Source organism: Amphiprion ocellaris, chromosome 5 (genome assembly GCF_022539595.1).
Source record: "Amphiprion ocellaris isolate individual 3 ecotype Okinawa chromosome 5, ASM2253959v1, whole genome shotgun sequence".
NCBI lineage: Eukaryota > Metazoa > Chordata > Actinopteri > Pomacentridae > Amphiprion > Amphiprion ocellaris.
The window spans coordinates 25,107,389-25,129,068 of NC_072770.1; the positions used below are offsets into that span (position 1 = coordinate 25,107,389).

The 21,680-nt window shown below is 41.1% G+C and overlaps 2 protein-coding genes across 8 annotated transcripts in view; both read left to right on the plus strand.

Annotated features, from left to right (window-relative positions):
* The window catches only part of LOC111575102 (inositol 1,4,5-trisphosphate receptor type 1), a 78,215-nt gene extending 63,376 nt beyond the window's left edge, over positions 1-14,839 (plus strand). For 5 of the 7 annotated variants that reach the window (XM_023280027.3, XM_035952707.2, XM_035952710.2 and 2 more), the window contains 9 exons: positions 303-478; positions 2,727-2,891; positions 3,481-3,670; positions 3,789-3,884; positions 7,565-7,704; positions 8,585-8,750; positions 11,260-11,420; positions 12,234-12,395; positions 13,406-14,839. In XM_023280027.3, coding sequence (XP_023135795.1) covers positions 303-478; positions 2,727-2,891; positions 3,481-3,670; positions 3,789-3,884; positions 7,565-7,704; positions 8,585-8,750; positions 11,260-11,420; positions 12,234-12,395; positions 13,406-13,492 — 1,343 coding nt within the window. In that variant the 3' untranslated portion in view covers positions 13,493-14,839. The other 2 variants (XM_055010883.1, XM_035952709.2) reach the window with 2 other exon arrangements.
* Positions 14,840-17,349: 2,510 nt separating this feature from the next.
* On the plus strand, positions 17,350-21,154 carry LOC111575104 (class E basic helix-loop-helix protein 40-like). The gene is made up of 5 exons (XM_023280031.3): positions 17,350-17,769; positions 17,877-17,940; positions 18,213-18,320; positions 18,742-18,865; positions 19,073-21,154. Exons 1-5 carry the CDS (start codon positions 17,699-17,701, stop codon positions 19,993-19,995), a joined length of 1,290 nt encoding a protein of 429 aa, XP_023135799.1. The 5' UTR covers positions 17,350-17,698; the 3' UTR covers positions 19,996-21,154.
* The last annotated feature ends 526 nt before the right edge of the window (positions 21,155-21,680 follow it).

Consider the following 21,680-nt stretch of genomic DNA (forward strand, 5'->3'; position numbering starts at 1 on the left):
ACTTTTGGGTGTTATGTAACCGACTCCTTTTGAGTTCAAAGTCTCTCTGACGAAGAAGAAGCTAGTGGAAGCCTGTTAAAAAATCTAATGATCCAAACAAGGCCTTGTTTAAGATGCAAACTGCACTGACACTCCCTCAAAATATGGTTTTATATTCCATATATGTCCGTTTTGTTATATAACTTGGCTGTGAAATTCTTCAAATGCAAGGTCAGGATCACAAGTTTGGCAAGTATCCCTTATTGCTTGCTAGTGTGTTGCACATTTAGTCACTTTCTGCGTGTTTTATTTGTTTTCTGCAGATATGCTGGATTCTCATCTGTCTGCATTGCTGTGGATGGGAGTCTTGGCGACGCTGGTCATCGTTATCATCATGCCCCAACCACTGGGCATTCGTGCCCTGGTCATTGTCACAATCCTCCGTCTCATCTTCTCTGTGGGGCTGGAGCCCACACTCTTCCTTCTTGGTGCTTTCAATGTGAGTAGTCTCATTTAAAGGGTCAGTTCACTGGAATTACCACTGGTGGTATTTAGTCACGCACTTGGTTTTGGGTTGAATTGCACAGCTTTTGAGATATGTTGTTTCTGAAAACCTTGTTGGCAGCGTATTAAAGCAAAAGGAAGTGGCTGAAACACTTAGCTGTTTAACTTATCAAATGAGTCAAAGAAAAGTGTGCAGCAACTCTAATGATCATTAACTCATAGTTTCAGTGTTTTTCATGCTATAATACTAAATATTCTCTGGTTCCAGATCCTCAGATTGGTAAACTTAGATTTTTTGTATATTCCATGACTAAACAGTAACAGTTTATACTAAAAATATAACCAATACCCAGATATTTGGAGACTTTGGCACTGACGGTTGGGCCCAACAAGCATTTAAAATGTAACATAATATTACCTTAACCTCGGAGAAGGTGTGATGGGCATTTTCTTCTTAGATTAGTCTGTGCCATTTCAGATAGCAGGGTTTCCCAATCATCTCTTTACTGCCACTGGAACTCCAAGCTAAGTTCTGTACGGTATTTTAACAGAATTTTGAGAATTTTGTTGGTTTTCAGACCTGGGAACTATTTATGTACTCATATATACAGTATACACAATTACAGAAACTTTCTGGGGGCCCCAATACTACTCTTGTTTGAAGATTTTTGGACTTTTTTCCACTTTCAAAGGCCAGTAATTACGTACTTGTCCTCTGCAATAGCTGCTCAACTATGAGAATCTGCTGGAAACAACTTCCTTGGCTCTGGGAATTATATTTCTGGAGATACTGGCTTCCAAGCTAAAGTGTTTTTTCATTCAAATACAGGTTTTCGCAGTGGAAATTCTGCTAAAATGTTGCATAGAACTTTGTCTGAAGTAACACAGACTGACCTCTTATATATTTCATAGACTAACCAGTCAATTGAAGTAACTTACAGACAACTGACAGTGAAAATTGCTGTTGCAAACTTATAAATCTGAGAGACAAGTAACAGAACCAGGGCAAATTCATAGAAAACTACCTATCTGGCTAGAACCCACTGAAGGCAAGTGAAATGTGTTTTAGTTATTTGGATAAACCATATATATCTTTGTTTTTCCTGTGTGAGAGTGAGTGTGTTTGTGCGGTTTGTTCGTCCTTTTTTCCAGAGAAATGCTCAGAACAAGTCCCTTCTATTTTACCATTCACACGCACTACTGTATGCGCTTTCATGTACCGAGAAAACCTCCACTGTGCCAGTTCCACTTCTCCTTTCAGCACTCACTCACACTTATGCCCACTTGGCATGCCGGTGCCCCATCTGCCTGCGGTGTTGCCCCAGAGTCCTGCAGCTCTCCCTGGCAGCGCCTGGCTGTACTGTGTGGTGTGAAGTGCGTCACCGGACCCCAGAGAGAGCGACGCCGCCCCTTCACCCACCAGAGATTTTCTAGATTTGCTCTTAAACAAATACACACACACACACACGAAATAAAGACTTAAAAACAAAACCATCTCTCACATCATTCTCTGTGTTTATATGTACCTGGGAAAGCAGGTTATTGAGGGAAATCAGGTTAAGGCCAGGAACCAGAGAAACCGTTACCATGGGCTGCAGTAACCTGGTTACCCTAAAATCTAGCTTAGCTGGGGCAGATCAAATGTCGCCCTGACTGTGTTGCTGACAATTTTGAACCAATTATTTTTTTCTTACAGATATGTAAATTTCTTAAATAGGCCACATTTCAGTTGTACAACTAATTTAAGTGTATTTCAGTGTCAGTTTCATTCTCAATCACACTATAGATTTTCACTACCACTGAAAAAAGGATGCACTGCTGATGGCCTCCCTTACTTTATTCATCCTCACTGCTGACACAGTGATACTTTTCCAGTCTGAAGTGTTTTTCAACCATACGGCTATTTTTAATACCCTGTTAGAAACTCACTTAAACAAATGTGTGACCGAGAAGTCAGGCCTCTCCAACAGCTCCAGCTGTATTAACCGGGTTTCTGTTAATCCCTTACCCTGGTTCAGGAAACCAAGTTTCTTGTTCGGATGACGTTTAAGAAATTGAGTTACATGTTACCTGAATGAGTGCGAACACATTCAGTGTGTCCTCATTTAGCTTATTACTGCTGTCTACCCTGTGTCTGACTCAGTCCTCAACAAAGGCCTTTGTTTTTTTTCCAGTATTCAAGTGATTAATGATTCATTATCGTTTATTCTCATTATTAAAGATAGTATGTCTTTATCTTCCAGGTTTGTAATAAAATAATCTTCCTGATAAGTTTTGTTGGGAACCGAGGAACCTTCACACGAGGCTACAGAGCCATGGTGATGGACTTTGAGTTCCTCTACCACCTCATCTACCTCATCATCTGCTGTCTCGGGGTGTTTGGTCACGTCTTTTTCTACAGTCTGTTGGTGAGAGAAACACACACATATATGATATATACGTACACACATGCTATAAACTCATCTTTACAATCAGGCAGAAACTCATCTCCTATGTAGGGCTGAGGTTAGGCAGTTCAAACTATTGAAGGAAGGCAGTAGATATTGAGTAAAACCATGTGTGAAATACTCCTTCCCCTTTTTTTGAATGTAGTCGTAGCTTTCTGTCATGGTGCAATCAAGGCCACATCTTCCTAGCAAGCCAGAAGTTGCCTTATTTGGTGCTGTAATCATATTTCTGTTTGTTGTTGTTGTTGAGTGTTGAGTGCTGTGTGCAGGTGCCTCAGACCTGCTTTATTATGTGTCAGACTGAATGTGCCAGTGTTTACAGATGTTTTCCGTTCACGTGTCCAAGCAGCTAATATGCAGAGTCTGCACAACATAGCTTGAATAACAAATAATCAATGTCAGACCAAAAAATAGTACAAAAGCCTTACTGTGCATGCTGAATCTAAACCAAGAAACATCTTGGGTCCTTTCCATTTATCTATTGCCACATGTTTATCCATTTGCTGTTCCTTTATTTTGCACCTTTGTAACATATGCTTTGTTCCTGTAGCTGTTTGACCTGGTATACAGAGAGGAGACCTTACTGAATGTGATCAAGAGCGTGACTCGTAACGGACGCTCCATCGTTCTGACCGCTGTACTCGCCCTCATTTTGGTCTACTTGTTCTCCATCGTTGGTTACATATTCTTCAAAGACGACTTCATCCTGGAGGTGGACCGTATCCCCAACACAACCCTGAGTGAGGACAGACTGCAGTCATTTATCAGTTTTCCAAATAGCCTTGAACATTCCTGATCATAAGTGCTACATTTAGAAACAAGTAGAAAATGTAAACACTGTCAATTCTTGCTTTGTAGAAAGCGGCGCCAGTCTGGCTGACGAGTTTTTGTCTGCAGGGATGTGTCGTGGAAGTATTGATGATGAGAACTGCACTACAGAAGCCCAGCAGGAAGGTAACTGTATGCTGCAACGTTAAGGGTCTTCTGTTAGTCTGTGAAAAGTGTTTAAGTGTTGAATGTTCTTGAGGGGATTTCTTATTCTGAATTAAACCTTTTAAGTTCTATTACCAACAGGCACACTGTATATTGTGATTAGTTTTAGTTGAAAGGTTAGATATAGACTGTAAGGATTTAGTTTGTGGAAATTGGTGGGACTGACAGCCTGGAATTACTTTAATGAAATCAATGCACTTAAATGCAAGCAAACTGGTATATAAGTTTAAGGCTGGTGGTCTTCAGAATATTACGCAGAAGGGCAGTGATTGGTAAAATGAAAATATATTAAGACAAATATGGCATGATATGTGACCTGAAGTGACTGATCAGAGAAAGTAAGAAAACTGAGGATAAATCTGAGATAAAATCCAAATAACATGCCAGCAAGAGGTTCATGTCAGGAGAGAAGTCATAGTCATCTAATGTAGAACCTCTACTTGTCTGACCACAGAAAGTGAAAGGAAAACTGTGACATACGTTTGGCAAATTAGTGTGCAGTTTCATTGTGTCCTTAAGTTTTACACTAAATCACACTGTAATTCATGTGACTCTGTAAACTGTCACATGACCACCATCTGACCTGAGAGAATCACTGGTGACCTCAATGACCCTCATGTGACAGTGATTTGTGAACCACCCATATAAAGTTAAATTCCTGGGAGCCCCCTTTCAGCCAGACTGCTTGGTGCCATCAAGTTTATAATGATAAACACAGTTACAACTGCCAAATGCTTTCTTTTATTTGATCTCATATTTAGATTCATGGCCCAGAATATTGTCAGACATGACCCAAAAACTGCCCCACTTCTGCATTATTGTTACATTTTTATCCAGCATTCACCCAAGTATTTGTCGTTGTTTTGCCTTTCAACATTAGTTTAGTTTAGTCCTCTTTCATGTCAAAGTTAAAGTGGATCTCTGGATTTCATTAAAAATGTGAAATAAGTAATTGCGTAAGAATTCACTCCCTTTAAAGTAACTCAGCGAATTGAACAGAGGTGCAGCAATTGGATGCTAAAAATCACACTATTTGTGAGGTGGAGATTATCTGAGGGCAGTGAATGTGTCTCAAGTAATTGTAATATTAGGCCACCTGTATTTGGAAGGTGATCAGTGATTGGTGAATCACTCCTGGCCATAATGACACCCGGAACACACTCCAAGCAACCCTGTGAAAAGGTTATTGAACAGCATGAGTCAGGGGATGGATACAAATTTCCAAGTCACTGAATATCCCTTGGAGAACTGTGAAGTTCATCATTAAGAAATGAAAAGAATATGGCACATGTCTAAATCTGCCTAGAGCAGGCCAACCTAAAAATCTGAGTGACTGTGCACAAAAGAGAGTACTCAGGGAGGCTACCAAGACACCTATGATTCCTCTGAAGGGGTTTAAAGTGTCAGTGATTGAGACAAGGCTGTTGACTGGAATCCTCATTCTTGACAAAGTTTTATGGGAAAGTGGAATAGAAAAAGCCACAGTTATTAAAGCTAATATTAAATCTAGACTAGAGTTTGCCAAAAGGCATGTGTGAGATTCTGAAGTTAACTAAAAGAAGGTTCTTTGGCCAGATGACACCAAAACTGAGCTTTTTGGCAATCAAGCTAGACGCTATTGTTTAGAAATATCCAAACAATGCACATAATCACAAACACACCATCTCCTCTGTGAAGCACGGTGGTGGCAGCATCACAATGCAGGGATACTTCTCGCTAGCAGGCCCTGAAAGGTTTCTATAGGCAGACTGCAAAGTGCTTGCAACAAAGTATAGGGAAATCCTGGAAGACAATCTGATGGAGTCTGCAAGAGAAGTGTGACTTTGGACAAGATTTGTTTTCCAGAAGACAATGACTTTAAGCACACAGCCAAGACAACAGGGTGAATGTTCTGAAGTGCCTGAGTCACAGTCCAAACCTTAATCTAGTTGAGTATTTGTGGCTGGACTCAAAAAAGCCTGTTCACTCACAATGTCCATGCAACCAGGCAGAATTTGAATAGTTTTGCAAAGACGAATAGAGTAAAATAGCAATGCCCTGATGTGCAAGACTGATCTAGACCTATCCACACAGACTCTATCCTGTAATTGTGGCCAAAGGTGCATCAACTAAATACTGACTTCAAGAATGTGAAAACTTGTGCAGTTACCCGTTTTACGTTTTGTACTGTTAATTATTTGACATTAGTGTGTAGAAATCTGTTTCCACTTTGACATGAAAGAGTCTTTTTTATAAATTCTTGTCAAAAAAGCCAAACTATACTGACAATGATTCAATACTGAAAAACAATGAAAGGCTGTAACTTGTAAAGAGAGTGGATACTTTTAATCGGTGCTGTATAAAGGCCTCAGCAATTCAGTATTTAGTTTCATTGTCTTGTGCGACATAAATATGGAAGTGTTAATACTTTCGTCAATAGTAAATTCAGTTTCCAAAAGGATCATATGTTCCAATCCGTCTACCATTTGACTGTGACACAGTGAGTCAATCTGTGTCTTACTGATTCTACAATTGTCCTAATAATTTCAATAAAACATTCAGAAATATGAAGAATTTTCTTCTGTCTCACCCCTCACACTTCAACTAAACAAAAACATGTTTGCTTTGACTAACAGCCTTCCCACTGTGAGCCAAAACATGTAAACATGGTTTCAACCGATATTAAGTTCTGCAACTAAGTCAAGGATATTTATGATAAAATAGCAGGTGATGTCTTATATTTACAGACTGCTTACATGGCAAAACCTGACTCTTAACTGATATTTAGTAGTTATTTATTACCAAAATAAATTATTCAAAAAGAAAGTAATGGTCTACTTGTGTTGTTTGTCAGAAAATATTTCATAAATCCTGAATATGAACATCATAAGCACCATCATTACATCTGAAATGCTTAAAGAATATTATAGTGGCATTAATGCATTGTGAGTATGGCATGACATGATTATGAAAGTTTAATGGAACAGAAAAGGTAGTTTAGTGTGCCACACTGTTTAATTTGCAGTCCATTAACTCTTCATAATATCTGAATAAGAATGGCATTAGTGCTTTGCCCACGCCATCACAATCTTTTTCCTAGAAAAGTTTATTTATTGAAATAGCTAACACATTCAGAGATTATAAACTGCTGAATGGCAGTACAGATAACTTTTTCTCTACTTTAATGCCTTTGTGTTAATTTAGTGTTTAAAGTGCAGTCACATTACTGCAAAATGCACCTAATTTGGGACACTATATTATATATAAACAATTAATCTACAACTTAAAATAATTAAATATATATTGCTGTATATTGTACCCACATCTCACTTTTAGTTTTATTTTGCTTGAAGGATATTCTGAAGTGTATGTCATGCTGCTATGGTTTTTTAACTTGTAAATGTATCTGCATATTGTAAGTATTGTAACTTTGGGTTCTGTGAGTTAATTTATTGCTTTTTATATACCGATTGTTGCTTCTAATGTTACCTGGAGGTCTTAACTCCCCGGTTATCGGAGTTCAGTAGATATTATATTGTAAATGGCATTGGGTGGTGCTGCAGTGATGTAAATACATTGCAATTGTAGTACTTGTGACGCTCTCTTACTACATTCTTTAAATATTTTGCTAATTAATTTTGTGGTCATCTGTGCCTCCTCAGATTTAGGGATGGACAGTGAGGAGGACAGCGACATGGAGCGGACGTGCGACTCTCTGCTCATGTGTATTGTCACTGTGCTGAGTCACGGCCTGCGGAGCGGAGGGGGTGTAGGGGATGTTCTCCGAAAGCCTTCCAAAGAGGTACAAGCAACTGTGATTAGGCTTCTGATGCGTGCGAGTGTGTGTGTGCGTCTGGCCTGAGAGGGTGTAACGCCCACAGCTGCAATGCGGGTCATGTGAGCTGGCTATCAGCCCGTCATGCGCTGAACTTGCTTTTATTTCAAAAGCGCGGAGGTTTCGCAATCTTTCCCTACAGCTGCACTGCCTCCGCCTTGTGTGACAATCAAACCTCAAAATAGATTTCCACTGAATTCGGGCTCAACCAGTAATGATGTCAAAGAGGATGTGAATGTCAACATTCCAAACACAAAGCAACTAAGGTCAAGTGTTAATGGCTGTTAAGGTAAGTTACTTAAAAACAAAAGTCAATCACATAGCGATATGGGTGGCATAGTGACTCGGTATGTTGTCACTTTAAAGCAAGGCTGTCCTAAATAAGTGTGAGCGTGATTGTACGACTGCATTAGCCTGGTTACCACTGCAGGGAACCTCAATTCATCCAGAGACAAGCTCATCTCATTACTTTCAAGAGGGTTAAGTAAAAATGAGAAATGAGTCAATGAGTCTGACCAACGTATCCAAGAAAGGCTGCTGACCGGCTTTCTGTTGTCTCGGTTACTGTAGCATCTGGCAGGGTACACCTGTGGCCTTGTGTTTCTGTTACCATCCATGAGGACTAAGATTAACCTCTTTTTAAACCCATAACATCATCCCCAGCACATGTTTACATTAAGGCTGGCCTTTTGGGTCATACATTTAAATGGGACAGTCTTTGTTCCCTTATTCTTAGATTGACTCTTACTCATGAACAGTTATCAAAATACAATTAATACCTACTGATTTGTAGATTTTCAGTATGAGTCTATTGCACATACAAGCCTGTTTCCTGTATCTCACCCAGGAGCCGCTGTTTGCAGCCAGAGTGATTTACGACCTGCTTTTCTTCTTCATGGTCATCATCATTGTCCTCAACCTGATCTTTGGTGTTATCATCGACACCTTTGCTGACCTGAGGAGTGAAAAACAGAAGAAAGAAGAAGTCCTGAAGACGACCTGCTTCATCTGTGGTGAGGCTGCTCAGCTCATCTGTTTCCACATGTTGCACTTTACAAATTTGATTATTAGTTAAAGCATTAGACTAGATAAGCCAAGAAATTCACAGTAATAACTGATAATGGCAAAAAATTGTTATAGTTCTAAAGCTGACTTCAATGGCCTGAAACATTTATAATTACACCCTATGCTTAACTTATAGTTCAATGGGTGTTACAACTTTCTCAGTAGCTTTTGGTGGAATATCATCCCAAGAGTAAAGTCATTGGGAAACAAACCTCGAACTTTCCAGGGACAGAATGACTTGTCTAATCATAAGGGCAACCAGCCAGCCTGGCAAGGCTGTGCTCTCTTCTTGGAAGGTCTCTCTGTTTCAAAGACTGTGTGTCATTTAAAGTCTTCCACAATCTATCTGATGTCACGTAATTCATTTGAAAATTCCTCTCTCTCTCACAATATTTGATTTGTTGGTGTATTTGTGGCTTCTGGTAAATACGTCTGTAAAGGTGTATGCAGTTTGTTGCGTTCCCCCTCATCTCTTCCCCCCCTTTTTTCACTTCTCTGTCGTTCCAAAGAAGCCTGAGTCATGAGGGCTTCCTGCCACTGCTCTGCTCGCCTCCATAATTCATGTCTGTCTCACACGCACAGACATTTTCTCCCACTCACTCACACACTTAATTTCCTTACCATATGTTTTGTGCAACTTTACAGATTAGCTGAACTTTGTCCCATTGTGCGGCAGCATCTGCATGTCCTTATATGTACATTATACGTGTTAGTGTCTAAATAAGTACATGCTGTACAGTATGTGTGTATCTGCGCTTTAATGCGTGTGCGAGTGAAGCGGTACATGTCATATGTGAACATGTGTGCATGAGCGTGCGTATGTTGGGTCAGGCAGTCAGGACAACTGGTAAGCATATGGAATGAGAACAGTATTATGTCACCCAGCCTGCCATCAGCTCTGACTCACTCATGTTAAATAAGGCCAGGCCACAGGGGGAGCTGCTGTCTCTATGGTTTCCAGAAGGACCACGAGAGAACAGGAGATGCAGAGATTAAGAGCCCATCTCCACAGGAATTAAGTGGCTCTGCATCCTCTAGCTTTGTTTTATAAGCCCTGTATTCATTTTTAGATCTTTTGGGTCCGTAGCCAATGATTGATTTACGTCACAAACTTCGTGCACAGAGCTGATTTTCACCTGTAGCGGAATACATTTTTGTGCGACAAAATCAAGCTTAATTTCATCCTCTACAGAAAAAGATGAATAACATGGATTAAAGCAAAACCAAACCAAAAATCTATAAATATTAGATTTTTTTCACTTTTAAGTTCACCTACTGTGCTTTTATTTTACAACTGAAAGTAGCAAAACGCATTTAAGGTATATTTTCCTTGTCATATTCACCTCAGAGCAAATATATCCCTGGTGTTCTCGTTTCAATAATCTATATAATAAACTGCAAAATAAAAGATGTGCTGCTCCATCCCCTTCAAGAACATAACATTAACTTGGCTCATCTGACCTCCAGTCACGTGTGATGCTTAATTTGCCAGAGCTTTAATGAAGAATTTTTAGCGAATGTACTTTTTTCTATGAAAGCTGGTTCAACATTTAAAACTTCTGTTACGTGTTATTTTTTCCACTGATAATATCAGATTTTCTTTGTCTATTTTTTACTCAGTCTGTTTGATTGATTACAGTACAGGGGAAAGCTTTATACTTAGACACATATTTACATTCTTACCCATTGTGCAATCCCACCAAAGATAATCTATCCCAGATAAAAAATGGCATGACAGTGACCCATGACATACAGCCAGAGTCATAAAGAGCTAATTTTGTCCACAAGAAGATCAAGGAGTCCTGCAACAGATGGTCGAACGCCGACAGAGCCCCGATCGTAACATCATGGAGTCAGTCGCCGACTGCATGAGACAATAAACACGTAGAACTGTGGCAAGCTCTCCAAGATGTTTGGAACAACCTACCTGCCAAACACCTTGAAAAAACTGCAACTGCACTGAGGAGAACTGGTGCCATTTAGAAGGAAAATCAATAATAACCATGAAAGATGCTGTTAGGGAACTTACTGATGTGCAGATGACACCAAAATGAAATGTGAAGGTGAAAATATTCTGTTTATTCCGAGATGCAGACACATTCACAAGTATGACTGATTGGTTTCTAACATTTTTTTTAAGATTTGTAATGATTTCAATCTGTTTATGGCCCATTTAAGAAATCAAATATTAATTAGATTTAGGATGTTTTCAGTTCATATTGTTTTGCATGAAGTTGACTGATAATTAAAGCCATGCATGACATTTTATGCCTATTTCATTGCTAGGCACCATCTTTAATGTGAGTGGAGTTTCACATGTGCAGTAATGACATGAAGAATGTACAATTTGATTGCTAAAAGGGATTGAAACTGGCAGATCAGAAGATATCATCTGTTTGTGTTTGTCTACGACTGCATACTGTAACCAAAACCATGTGTGTTGTCGCCCCATTACAGGTCTGGAGCGCGACAAGTTTGACAATAAGACGGTGACTTTTGAGGAGCACATCAAAGAAGAGCACAATATGTGGCACTACCTGTTTTTTATAGTGCTGGTAAAAGTTAAAGATTCCACCGAGTACACTGGCCCTGAGAGCTACGTAGCAGAGATGATCAAGGTAAACAAAAAGCAAGGACACACCCTTAAAACATACATCCACCTTCTTGTGTAATAGTGGTAGTTGTTGTAAATAGACCAAAGTGACCGTCAGACCACACTGTTTTGGAAATAATGATAACCTGCATGTTGCCTGAGATCACAGAGCTGCAGCAGGGTTGTTGATGTCTACGGGGAACATACTGCGTAAGGATACACGTTTTTCTGCAGAAAGAAGTATGCTTGGCTAACCGTAGGAGTTGCTACACCACTGTGTTCTTCATTTCAAAGCCATTCTGTGGAACTGCTGTGTTCCTGGCTGCTGAGGTATCCTCAGATAGAAAGAAAATTGCAGCATTATGGGCATTTTTATTTGTGCCACGTTTCTGGTAGCTGTGATTAAGCAGAGGTCATCTGTTTATGCTCCTGAGTCACACTTGCAAACATGCACTGGCTCGTCACACACACCTCAAGACGTCAATCTATTCCTCCTTTTTTAATCTTAACTGACAGACAGGCTGGTCATGCCCATTTAACGGCACAGACTGACTTAGTGCTGACAAACAGGAACTTGGGGAAACAACAAAAGTACAATCTAACCCTAAAACTGATCAAAGCATCATATGGTATCATTGATTGGTTCCCACTGATATTCATCACTGTCCAGTATGGGCTGAATCTGAACTCATTCATTCTCTATTGTTGCTTCAAAAACAAACAAAACTGTTTACGTATTGCAAGTCAAGAAAGCTTGTTTCCTTAACTGTAACATGTTTCTATTAAAGTTCCAATTATTAGCTCCAGCCAGTCAGTCTAACTGCTTGATTAATCACAGGAGCACAACCTGGACTGGTTCCCTCGGATGCGTGCCATGTCACTGGTGAGCAGCGATGCCGAGGGGGAGCAGAATGAAATTAGGAACCTGCAGGAGAAGCTGGAATCGACCATGAGGCTGGTGGCCAATCTGTCTGGACAGCTGACTGAGCTGAAGGAGCAGGTACGTCATGTGATAGTAGAACATGCACCCCCTCATTTTGCATTGCACCACCCTTGATTTATTCTTCTTTTGCCTTCACTACACTTTGCAGGAAAGCAGGATCTTTTTTTTTTATGTGCAGCCACTGGGACGTTATTGACAAAGTCACTACTGAAGACCACATTTTAATGAACCGTAACATAGGAAGAGCTATCGGGGATCGTTCGCTTTTGTCCATTGCTGGTCAATAACCAGGGTAATTTCAGTTTTTGCCATTCATGCTTTAAGTTGGATGAGTTCACTCATACATAATTAAAAGTGTTTAGGACTGCGTCACATATTTCATTGACTGTCAGCTTTTAAAACAGAGCACACTGTTGCCTTCAGATATAGTGTAGCACAGTATTGGCCTTTGGAGTCTTAAAGGACTAGTTCAATATTTTGGGAAGTGTCTTTAATAGCTTTTTGCACACAATTAGATTAGAGGATTTATGACAATCTCATGTCTGGATGCTAAATATGATGCAATTGCTTGCAGCTTAGCATAAAATCTGGGAACAGAAGGAACAGCCAGCATGGCACTTTTAGCAGCCTTAGCGTTCACTTATTAACATGTTATATATGTGTTTTTAATAACTGTAAAAATATTACTGTTAAAATGTCCATTTATGGTTTTATGGTGGACAGTGGGCCAGAGTGACTGTACCCTCCTGGAGTCAAGACTCAGTCTGTCACATAACCCTTGTTAAACCACGACATACTATTTTTACACTTGGATTTCTGCATCCTTGCCTCTGTTAGCACATTATTGACAAACCAGCATGTTGCATACATACTGTCTGAATCCTAGCTCACTTGTACAATCAAAACAAAACAAAGGTGCAATAAAAACATTGTTCCAGAGCACTGCGAGTGGTTAAACACTCCACAGAGGGCCTTTACGCTACAGTAAGGTCATAACAATTCAGATTACAGAGGAAATGCTGGGTTAAATGTCATCTTTAAGCTGCTCTGTTTGTGTCCCTGTGCAGATGACAGAACAGAGGAAGCAGAAACAACGAATTGGACTTCTTGGTCATCCCCCTCACATGAACATCAACCCCCAGCAGCCTGCCTGAGGGCAGCTGGGGCCAGTTTCACTAGTGCCTGAGCTGCTTTAACAGTGAACCACCTGTTAGACATGAGAATGTCAAACTGTGTCCAACTCTAGTATGTGTTTAGGTCAAAGTCTGACTGTAATCTTCGCTAGACACTCCCAGAATATGGTTCTTCAGCAGGCATGCTTCTAAGTGTCTTGAAGTGAAAGTTATCTGTTGTGTGGATGTGTCTGTGTGGGTGAAGTGTGCACAAAGTGCCTCAGGACCTGAGAAGCCAGTCCTGTAAGTTAAGGAGATGAACCCACTGACTTCAGCTTTACTACACTCAATGCCTTCTGCATTTGACCGCTCTGACAGCATGCCAAAGTTCAGCCATTGTTCCTGTGGGAGTTTTCCTCTAAAGTGGCCTTGTATTGAGGTTTTAATCCTCAGTGTTGCACCAGCAAACTCAGGTCACATGTAGATTTGGAGGTTTGTTCGAACCCTACAATACATTAAATATATTCCTTTCAGCTGACAGCAATAGAAATGCTGAATAATATGCAATGTCTAAATAAGAGTTATTATTATTATATAGATATTATAAAGTATTTTTGGGAAACTATATTTGCTTTTATATTTGAAATGATTTATCTTACATATTTAAAATATAAAGACAAACTGCGCCTGTAAACTATACTGAAGAAGCCACCGTACTTTTCCAAAATCTCATAATTATGTAAAAACCTATACAGTTTTTTTTTCATCTTCAGAGGGAGCATTTATTATCACTTCATAATTCTTTGTACGTTGAGGTTCTTCTTGTTCCAGGAAAGTTTAGAGTAAAAGAAAAACTTCAGCAATTAAAGCATGAAGCCTTTTTTTGTCAATATAAATAAATCTGACCTGTTAAACCCTTTTCTATAACTACTAATTGAAATGTGTGCATCTACCAGAGTAGAAGCTAATCATGTGATTACTTCACTCTGACCATGTTGTGCTTAATAACAGGAGTCCCATTAGAAACAAGTGTCCAAGCTTTTCAAACAACGATTTTGAGAGAAACTTCATATTAGCTTTATTATTATTCTTTGATATGTCTGCACTGAATTATTTAATCTTTCTTTAATCTATTTAGTCCCAAGCACTGATATTTTCTGTAGCACACAAATGATTGTTACTTTTTGGTTGGTCACTTTGTAAAACATCCACTAAAGAATGACTGAGTGTTTGAGTGTATGTGAGGGAAAAAAAAACATAGAAGAGCTCATAGATGTTATTTGGAGTGCTGCTTGACCAAACTTAACTTTTATACTAATTGATGGTTTGTGTCTGGGTTGTACATTCCATTCTTTGGAGTCTATTTAAATAAACGAGTGTGTAAAACAATCTGTGAGTGAATAACGTTCCTGTATCAGCAGACAGAGGAAGCTCAGAACACACGTGACGCTAAAGGGACTGAAGATCTGGTATTTCCCCCACAGCACTACTCTGTACTTCATTTTGATGCCACAGTGCTTGCGATAAAATGTAGCTGCTTATTTATTGAGTGCTTGAGTGGTACTATTCTTCTAGCAGGCTGCAGATGGAGATGACTAAAGAGCCTCACACAAAAACAATATAGAATTCAGGAAATGCCAGCATGTGAACTCTTATCCGTAGCCATCTACAAATGAAGAAGTACACGTATGTTTTAATCATGTCACATGAGGAAATATGTTGTGTACATACAGAGGTTGCACATTTTTAGATTTGGTTTGACCTTTTTGAACGGTGTCACAGCACAAAAGGTTGATTTACGGATTTACAGCAATTAATAACAATATTACCATTGACATATCCCACTATTTGTCATTAGGCTTATTTACCAGTTAACTAAATACAATATTTTCGTAAATTTTAAAACCAAACATTGTGCAAAACTGAAGTATTAAAATTGTGATACACACTTTTTGGTTTTCCCTCAAAGTAATAAAGACCAATAGGTGCTTTCCCAAATAATTCACAAGAATGTTACGAAATTAAGAAGTGAACCGAAATAAAGGTGCCATTGTCAGGATTAAAAAATATCCAATTTAGTCTTTAATTGTGTTACATGTGCTTAGACTGTTTTCATGGGGCTTTCCATCGTTGCTGGGGTTATTTGATTATAGCTGTGACCTGTGTTGCAGTCATTTTGTAATTACTGAATCCCACAGACTGTCTAGTTTCTACTTTATTCACTACACTCTCATATTCCCTAGGAACCAGACCATTAGTTAAATTCATTAACGTGGCCATAGGAAGTGAGCTTTTGGAAGGATTCGGTGGGGATAAAGAACCTCGTGTTCACTGGAAAGATACCACTTTTCTGTAAAAAAAACAAAACAAAACACTAGTTTAATCAGGTTTGTCTTACAATGAAGGTCAAACTGCTGATGTGGATGTCTTCTGGAGTTATGAAAACAACTTAGCTGCTATTTTCTTTACTTATTTTTGTGAGATAAGAGAGAGATGGTCTCAATGAGGCTCTATTAGCAGTATTTATTACAGTATTTGTCTTCAGTAAAAGTCTTTAGAAAAAACCACCTCTGAAACACCTGTAGAAAGTGTCAGAGGCATTGCTTAGTGCAGACTTCATGCAACCACATGCCTGCAGGAGGATATTTCGTGTTTTCTCCCATGAAAAGCGGTCACTGGAATCAATACATGCATTTTTGCAATTTTAAATAGAATCTGAGGGTCAAATGAGAAGAAATGCTGAATGAAAAGGAAAGTTGGCACATCTAATTGCTTACAGCTTCACAAAGCCTCCTTCAAATTTAGCCAGCGGAGGCTCTATTTGTGGATTCAAAGTCTTGTGTGTTTCTTATTGTGACCCAAAAACGAAGCCACAATTCCTGTTTACATCCATAAACTACAATTATCCTCTTATAGTCAGCTGGAGTAGAGGAAGTGTTAGTAAGTCTGGAAATGTCCTTATGTGTTCAGTAGTAGGGGCACCATCAATATACAGGATGTTATAAATAAACATATGCTATTCTTGTAGAGAAAAATAATTTGAACATAATTTGGGAGTTCATAGAGATATTTTCCAGTTATAGAAAGGGAAGATATGAGATGAATGATAATTGCCCTGGTAATTTCATGGCCTGCACATGTTCATTTTCTGCAACAAATTTCATTAATGACAGTGCACATTTGGGGAAATAGGCTGCAGTAATCTGTCCTGGAAGCCTGCAGCAGACAGGTGCAGCCGCCGTGTGCTGGATGAGCTGGACGTGCTGGTTGGGCTCTGCTCAGCAGGCTCCCGGGGCCATGAGGAGCTCAACGTGACAGCAAACACAGAGCCGTCCATGCACAGGTGCACGTGTTGCTCACACCGTGACCGCACTGTTTACACTGGTGCCCTGTACATCAGAGTGTCCACAGGCTCCGATTAGAGGGACGCCGGAGGGGAAAATGCAGCAAAGTGCACGCTGAATATACATTAATGCATGTAATATTAATAATAATAAGAATTATAAGAAGCTGATTATGTCATGATGCTTCAAAAATCTGCAAAATCTCTTCTAGTGATTTCTTTGCACTTGCGCCTCTTTGCATGCTGGATTGATAAAATGTGTGTTCTTGTGTGTGCCTGTGGCTGCTACAGAGCTGCACTTGTTGCTGCGGTGGCAGTAGGTGCCATACCCACTCCCGCTGAACTTCTGCACTGGTGCGCTGCCAGCACGTTCTCCGCGCACAGCCTTGTTTCCATACACTTCAGCATGGTGGTACACGGGATCGGACATGCGCCGCCCTCCGCGCTGACGTGCGCCGCCGTCCGCCCACTGAGGCGCCTTGTCCGCGCAAAGTGGGCCGTCCCTCCGCCGAGGATACAGCGCCGTTTAACACGTGAGCCTCATGTGACAGAGGTAGGTCAGGCTGAGCGGAGAGTCAGAGGGTTTATTTAACTCGTCGCTCTGTCCTCCCCCACTTTCCCAACGCGCCACCAAGAGGGTTCGACTTCCTTCTGCGGCAGGAGCACGACGTGGACAAAACGCGGGGACTAAACTGAAACCGTTTTCGTACCTAACAGTAACGTTAACGACACTGTTAACAAAGATGTCAAATCAGTGAAGGTTTTTTTTATCCTTTCTTGACGCGTTTTTTTTTGTTTTGTTTTTGGTGCAATTCCCAAAACTTTCCATCGTGCGTAAAATAAATGCGCATTTAGTGACTTTGGAGAAGCGCCTCGACTTTGACAGCATAATTGGAGTACAAAGAATGGAGCGAATTCCAAGCGCGCAACCACCTCCTCTGTCCAAACACCAGGCTGATCTGTCAGACGTGCAGGGGTAAGTTACACTTTGAAAAATGTGCCAAATGCACTTCTTACAATAGTCAAACCTGTGCACTGAAATGCCTCATTCCTCACTGGTGTGCGCTCTTTGTGTCTCTTCAGGGTGGATTTCCAGATGTATGTTTATAAACCAAGGCGAGGAATGAAGAGAGGAGAAGAGAGCAAGGTTGGTTTGTTTTATTTTTTGAATGTGTTCTTCTCTGTTGCCTACTTGTTAAGTTCCAGCCACGGGGCGCCAAAGCGTGTATGCTACAGAGGAAGAATTAGACTGGCAGTAGCTCTGTAGTCCCATAAATGGTTGACCTAATTTCTGCTATGACATAACTGTTGGATTCCTCCCTATCGATGTAACTGCCTCTGATCGTAAAGGAGTCTGTGCGCGCTCAGATCAGCTCCAACCTTTTCAGTTATTTATTTATTTATTTTTTATTCTCGCAGGAAACCTACAAACTGCCTCACAGACTCATCGAGAAGAAGAGACGTGACCGGATAAACGAATGCATCGCCCAGTTGAAAGATTTATTACCCGAACACCTGAAACTCACGGTGAGTTCAGTGTCGCTGCATAGCTGGGAGAGATAATGGGATCCAGTGCGTTGAGCTGCATGCGCCATCGAGTGGCGGCTCGGTAGAATTACAACTGAGCTGCGTGCGTCAGCAGCTCGCAATGACTGACAGCTAACACTAATGAGAAAGTGTCTCCAGTCATGTTCCCCAGTTTAAACTGGGGGATTTTGAACAACTCATTTCATTCCAGTTAGCACATCTAGTTATTTAATCACCACACCAAACTTTATAGTTTCTGTGAAATTTAAATAATTTCATATTTAACTGACTATTTTTGATTGTTTACGCCTCATTCTTGCTGCCGTTGGGATCGTAATAATGTGTGACACAGGCCGGAGAGCTCAGTTTCCATGTGTTACATAAGCGGTGAGGTTGTGCTGACTGTGAGTATCTCCCTCAGACTCTGGGCCATCTGGAGAAGGCGGTGGTTTTAGAGCTTACACTGAAGCATGTGAAAGCCCTCACCTCTCTTCTGGAGCAGCAGCAGCAGAAGATCCTCGCTCTGCAGAATGGCATGCAAATTGGTGAGCTGCAGATCATTCATGCACGCACACATATGCACAGAACAGGTTGGTTTTGTGGGACAGAAAGCAAATTACTCAAATGCATGCATAATGGCAGAGCTGCAGGCAAACGAGTGACTTCAAATAGAGCGGTCGGAAAAATCAGCTAAATGTCACATCTGTGTCAAATTGCAGAGTTTCTAACTTTGTGCTTCATCGTGTTTACAGAGCAGCCTCCCGTCAGTCAGGAGAAGTCGGAGGAGATGTTTCGCTCTGGCTTCCACATGTGTGCCAAGGAAATTCTTCAGTATCTAGCCAATCGTGAGTCAGATGGAGACTTCACACCATCCCATGTAATCAATCACCTCCACAAAGTAGCTGGAGAGGTGCTCCAAAATCCAGTCCGACCCAGAACCCCTCTCAGCCCCCGACCCGAGGAGCTCCCCGCCTACCACCAGCACCAACCTCACAAGGAGATGCCCACCAGCCTACCGCCTAAACCCAGCGAGGGCTACGGGAGGAACTGCGTGCCTGTCATCCAGCGGGTGTACGCTCCGCCGAACAGCGAGCAGAGCGGCAGCGATACAGACACAGACAGTGGCTATGGGGGAGAGCTGGAGAAAACAGAATCCGGGGTGTCGCAGGGACGTCCAGATTATTACGGGCAGGAGAACCAGCCGAAGCGGCCACAGGGTGACAGGCAGAGCTCCGGCATCAAGCAGGAGGACGACGAGCCGCGCCACAAGCGGCCCCGGGTGGAGTCGTCCGAGGATGAGCTGCTCTCAGGTGGAGAATCATCATCATCGTCATCATCCAGCGGCTACGGCAGCTACATGAGTGTATCCCCGAGCCATCCACCTCCTCCTCCACACCCCCTCTGCATGCCGTTCTACCTCATTCCACCATCAGCTGCAGCTTACCTGCCAATGCTGGAGAAATGCTGGTACCCCGGCACTGTGCCCATGCTCTACCCAGGCATGGGAGGCTCCTCACCCACCATGCCCAGCGAGAGACCACCTCCACCTCAGCTAGTGTTGTCTCCCAGGGGAGGATCTCCAGCTCCAGCCATATCCCAGACCCCCATGGATTCCCCCGCCCTCCTCCAGGCACTAAAGCAGGTACCACCCCTCAACCTGGAAACCAAAGACTGAGTAATGAAAGAGCGGGTGAAGAGATAATCCTGTTCTGGCGGCCTGAGGCAGAGTCATTAGCAGGATGGAGAACATTAATAAGCTGTTCCTTAAACCATAATCATTCATCTCCCCATTTCCTCATCCTGGAGGTCAAACAGCAAACGATAGGACTTGTAGAAATGATGAAGGAGAGAGAGAGGCGGGAGAATGCAAAGTTTTGGTTGAATGTTCAAATCTCAGTGATATTCCTCAGTACAAATGTATCATACAAACTGGACCTGCCCTGCGCACACACACACACACACACACACACACATCCACATATATATATACATACACACTTGGTTGAATGTAAAGAAAGAAAAGTTTTAGATGCTGCTGTTCAAGTGTAAACACCGACGACTGATGCATCTCACTTGTAGCTGTCGCGATACAGACATGCCATGTTGTAATCTAGAAACTGCACCAAATGTTAGCGCTAATATATCACCCAAAGTTTGTTGCCTATGTCCTTTGCTCACCATTCTGAAAATGCCCTTTCAACCTGACACTATGATGATTGGCACCATGACTTACAAGGTTTCCCTCAAGTATGTACAGACAATAGCAAGGGTATATCCATGGTGGATGAAGGAATAGGCCGCCACATGGCCACAATGAATGAGAAGTCTTGTTTTTCAATGACAGACAGTTGAGATGGATTTTCTGTAATTATTGTTCATAGACTTCTTGTACATTTCTATTTTTGATACCCGTTCTTGCACTCTGTCCGCCCCGACAGATAGAAGGAGGACAGAGTGTGGACAATGTACGTTGTGTACTCAGAAACTGTGTACATATTGTAGCACTGTGCTGGACCTGGTCTGCATACTCAACATCTGTTTCTGCTCAAGTCAAACCCGGTGTTTGTTCTTGCTGTTGCCTTTTACTTGTGAAAAGCTGATAAATCTCAGATGTTTATTCTCTGTACTGCGTATGAATACTGGAGTCAAAGGAGTCAGGAGAGGAGAACTGAATGTAAAAGTTTTACCAGAAGACTAGTTTTCTATAGAAAGAGGTACTTGAGATTTTATATTTTGGGACCTACATGAAAGATGTTTGATGTACATATTTTGTCTATAAATGTTGATATACATTATATAAGTGTATTAATAAAGTATTTTTTTTCCCGTGGAAATTTGCTTCGACCATGTGTGTGTGTGTGTGTGTGTGTGTATGTGTGTGAGAAAGAAAGCGTGGATGTGTGTGATAACAAGGAAATAGCTTCAGATGTAGCTATGATACGGCACCACAACATGCGTGTCATTGGGAACACTTATGTAATGGCAGATCTGTAGCCGGGCTCTCCTGCTGATTAACCTTCTGGGCCCATGAATACAAAACAAGTAAACACACACAAGTGTAAATGGTTATAGCTCATCTCCTGAGGCAGCAATTAGGATCCATCTGCAACTTGTCCACATCCAGACAGGGAGACATTTTCAATGTGTCTTATGAGTCAGTAGCAAATCCAGTTTTTCTACATTCATGACAAATCTCCCTCTTTTTACTTCCCCAGCACAGTGTTAAACATCCTGGAGAATTACATTGAAACAGGTAGCAATATAAATTTTAAAAAGGCATATTTACCATCTTCTCCTGTGTTGTACTGTCACATTTTTCAGCTATGTGAGTAAACTTAAAATCATAGGTCTATGGTTACT

Excerpts from the sequence above, each read along its gene's own strand:
- LOC111575104 (XM_023280031.3), top strand. The coding sequence starts at position 17,699 with ATGGAGCGAATTCCAAGCGCGCAACCACCTCCTCTGTCCAAACACCAG. Across the intron at positions 17,770-17,876 it reads GATCTGTCAGACGTGCAGGG|GGTGGATTTCCAGATGTATG; the intron begins GTAAGTTACACT and ends GTGTCTCTTCAG. Across the intron at positions 18,321-18,741 it reads CCGAACACCTGAAACTCACG|ACTCTGGGCCATCTGGAGAA; the intron begins GTGAGTTCAGTG and ends TATCTCCCTCAG.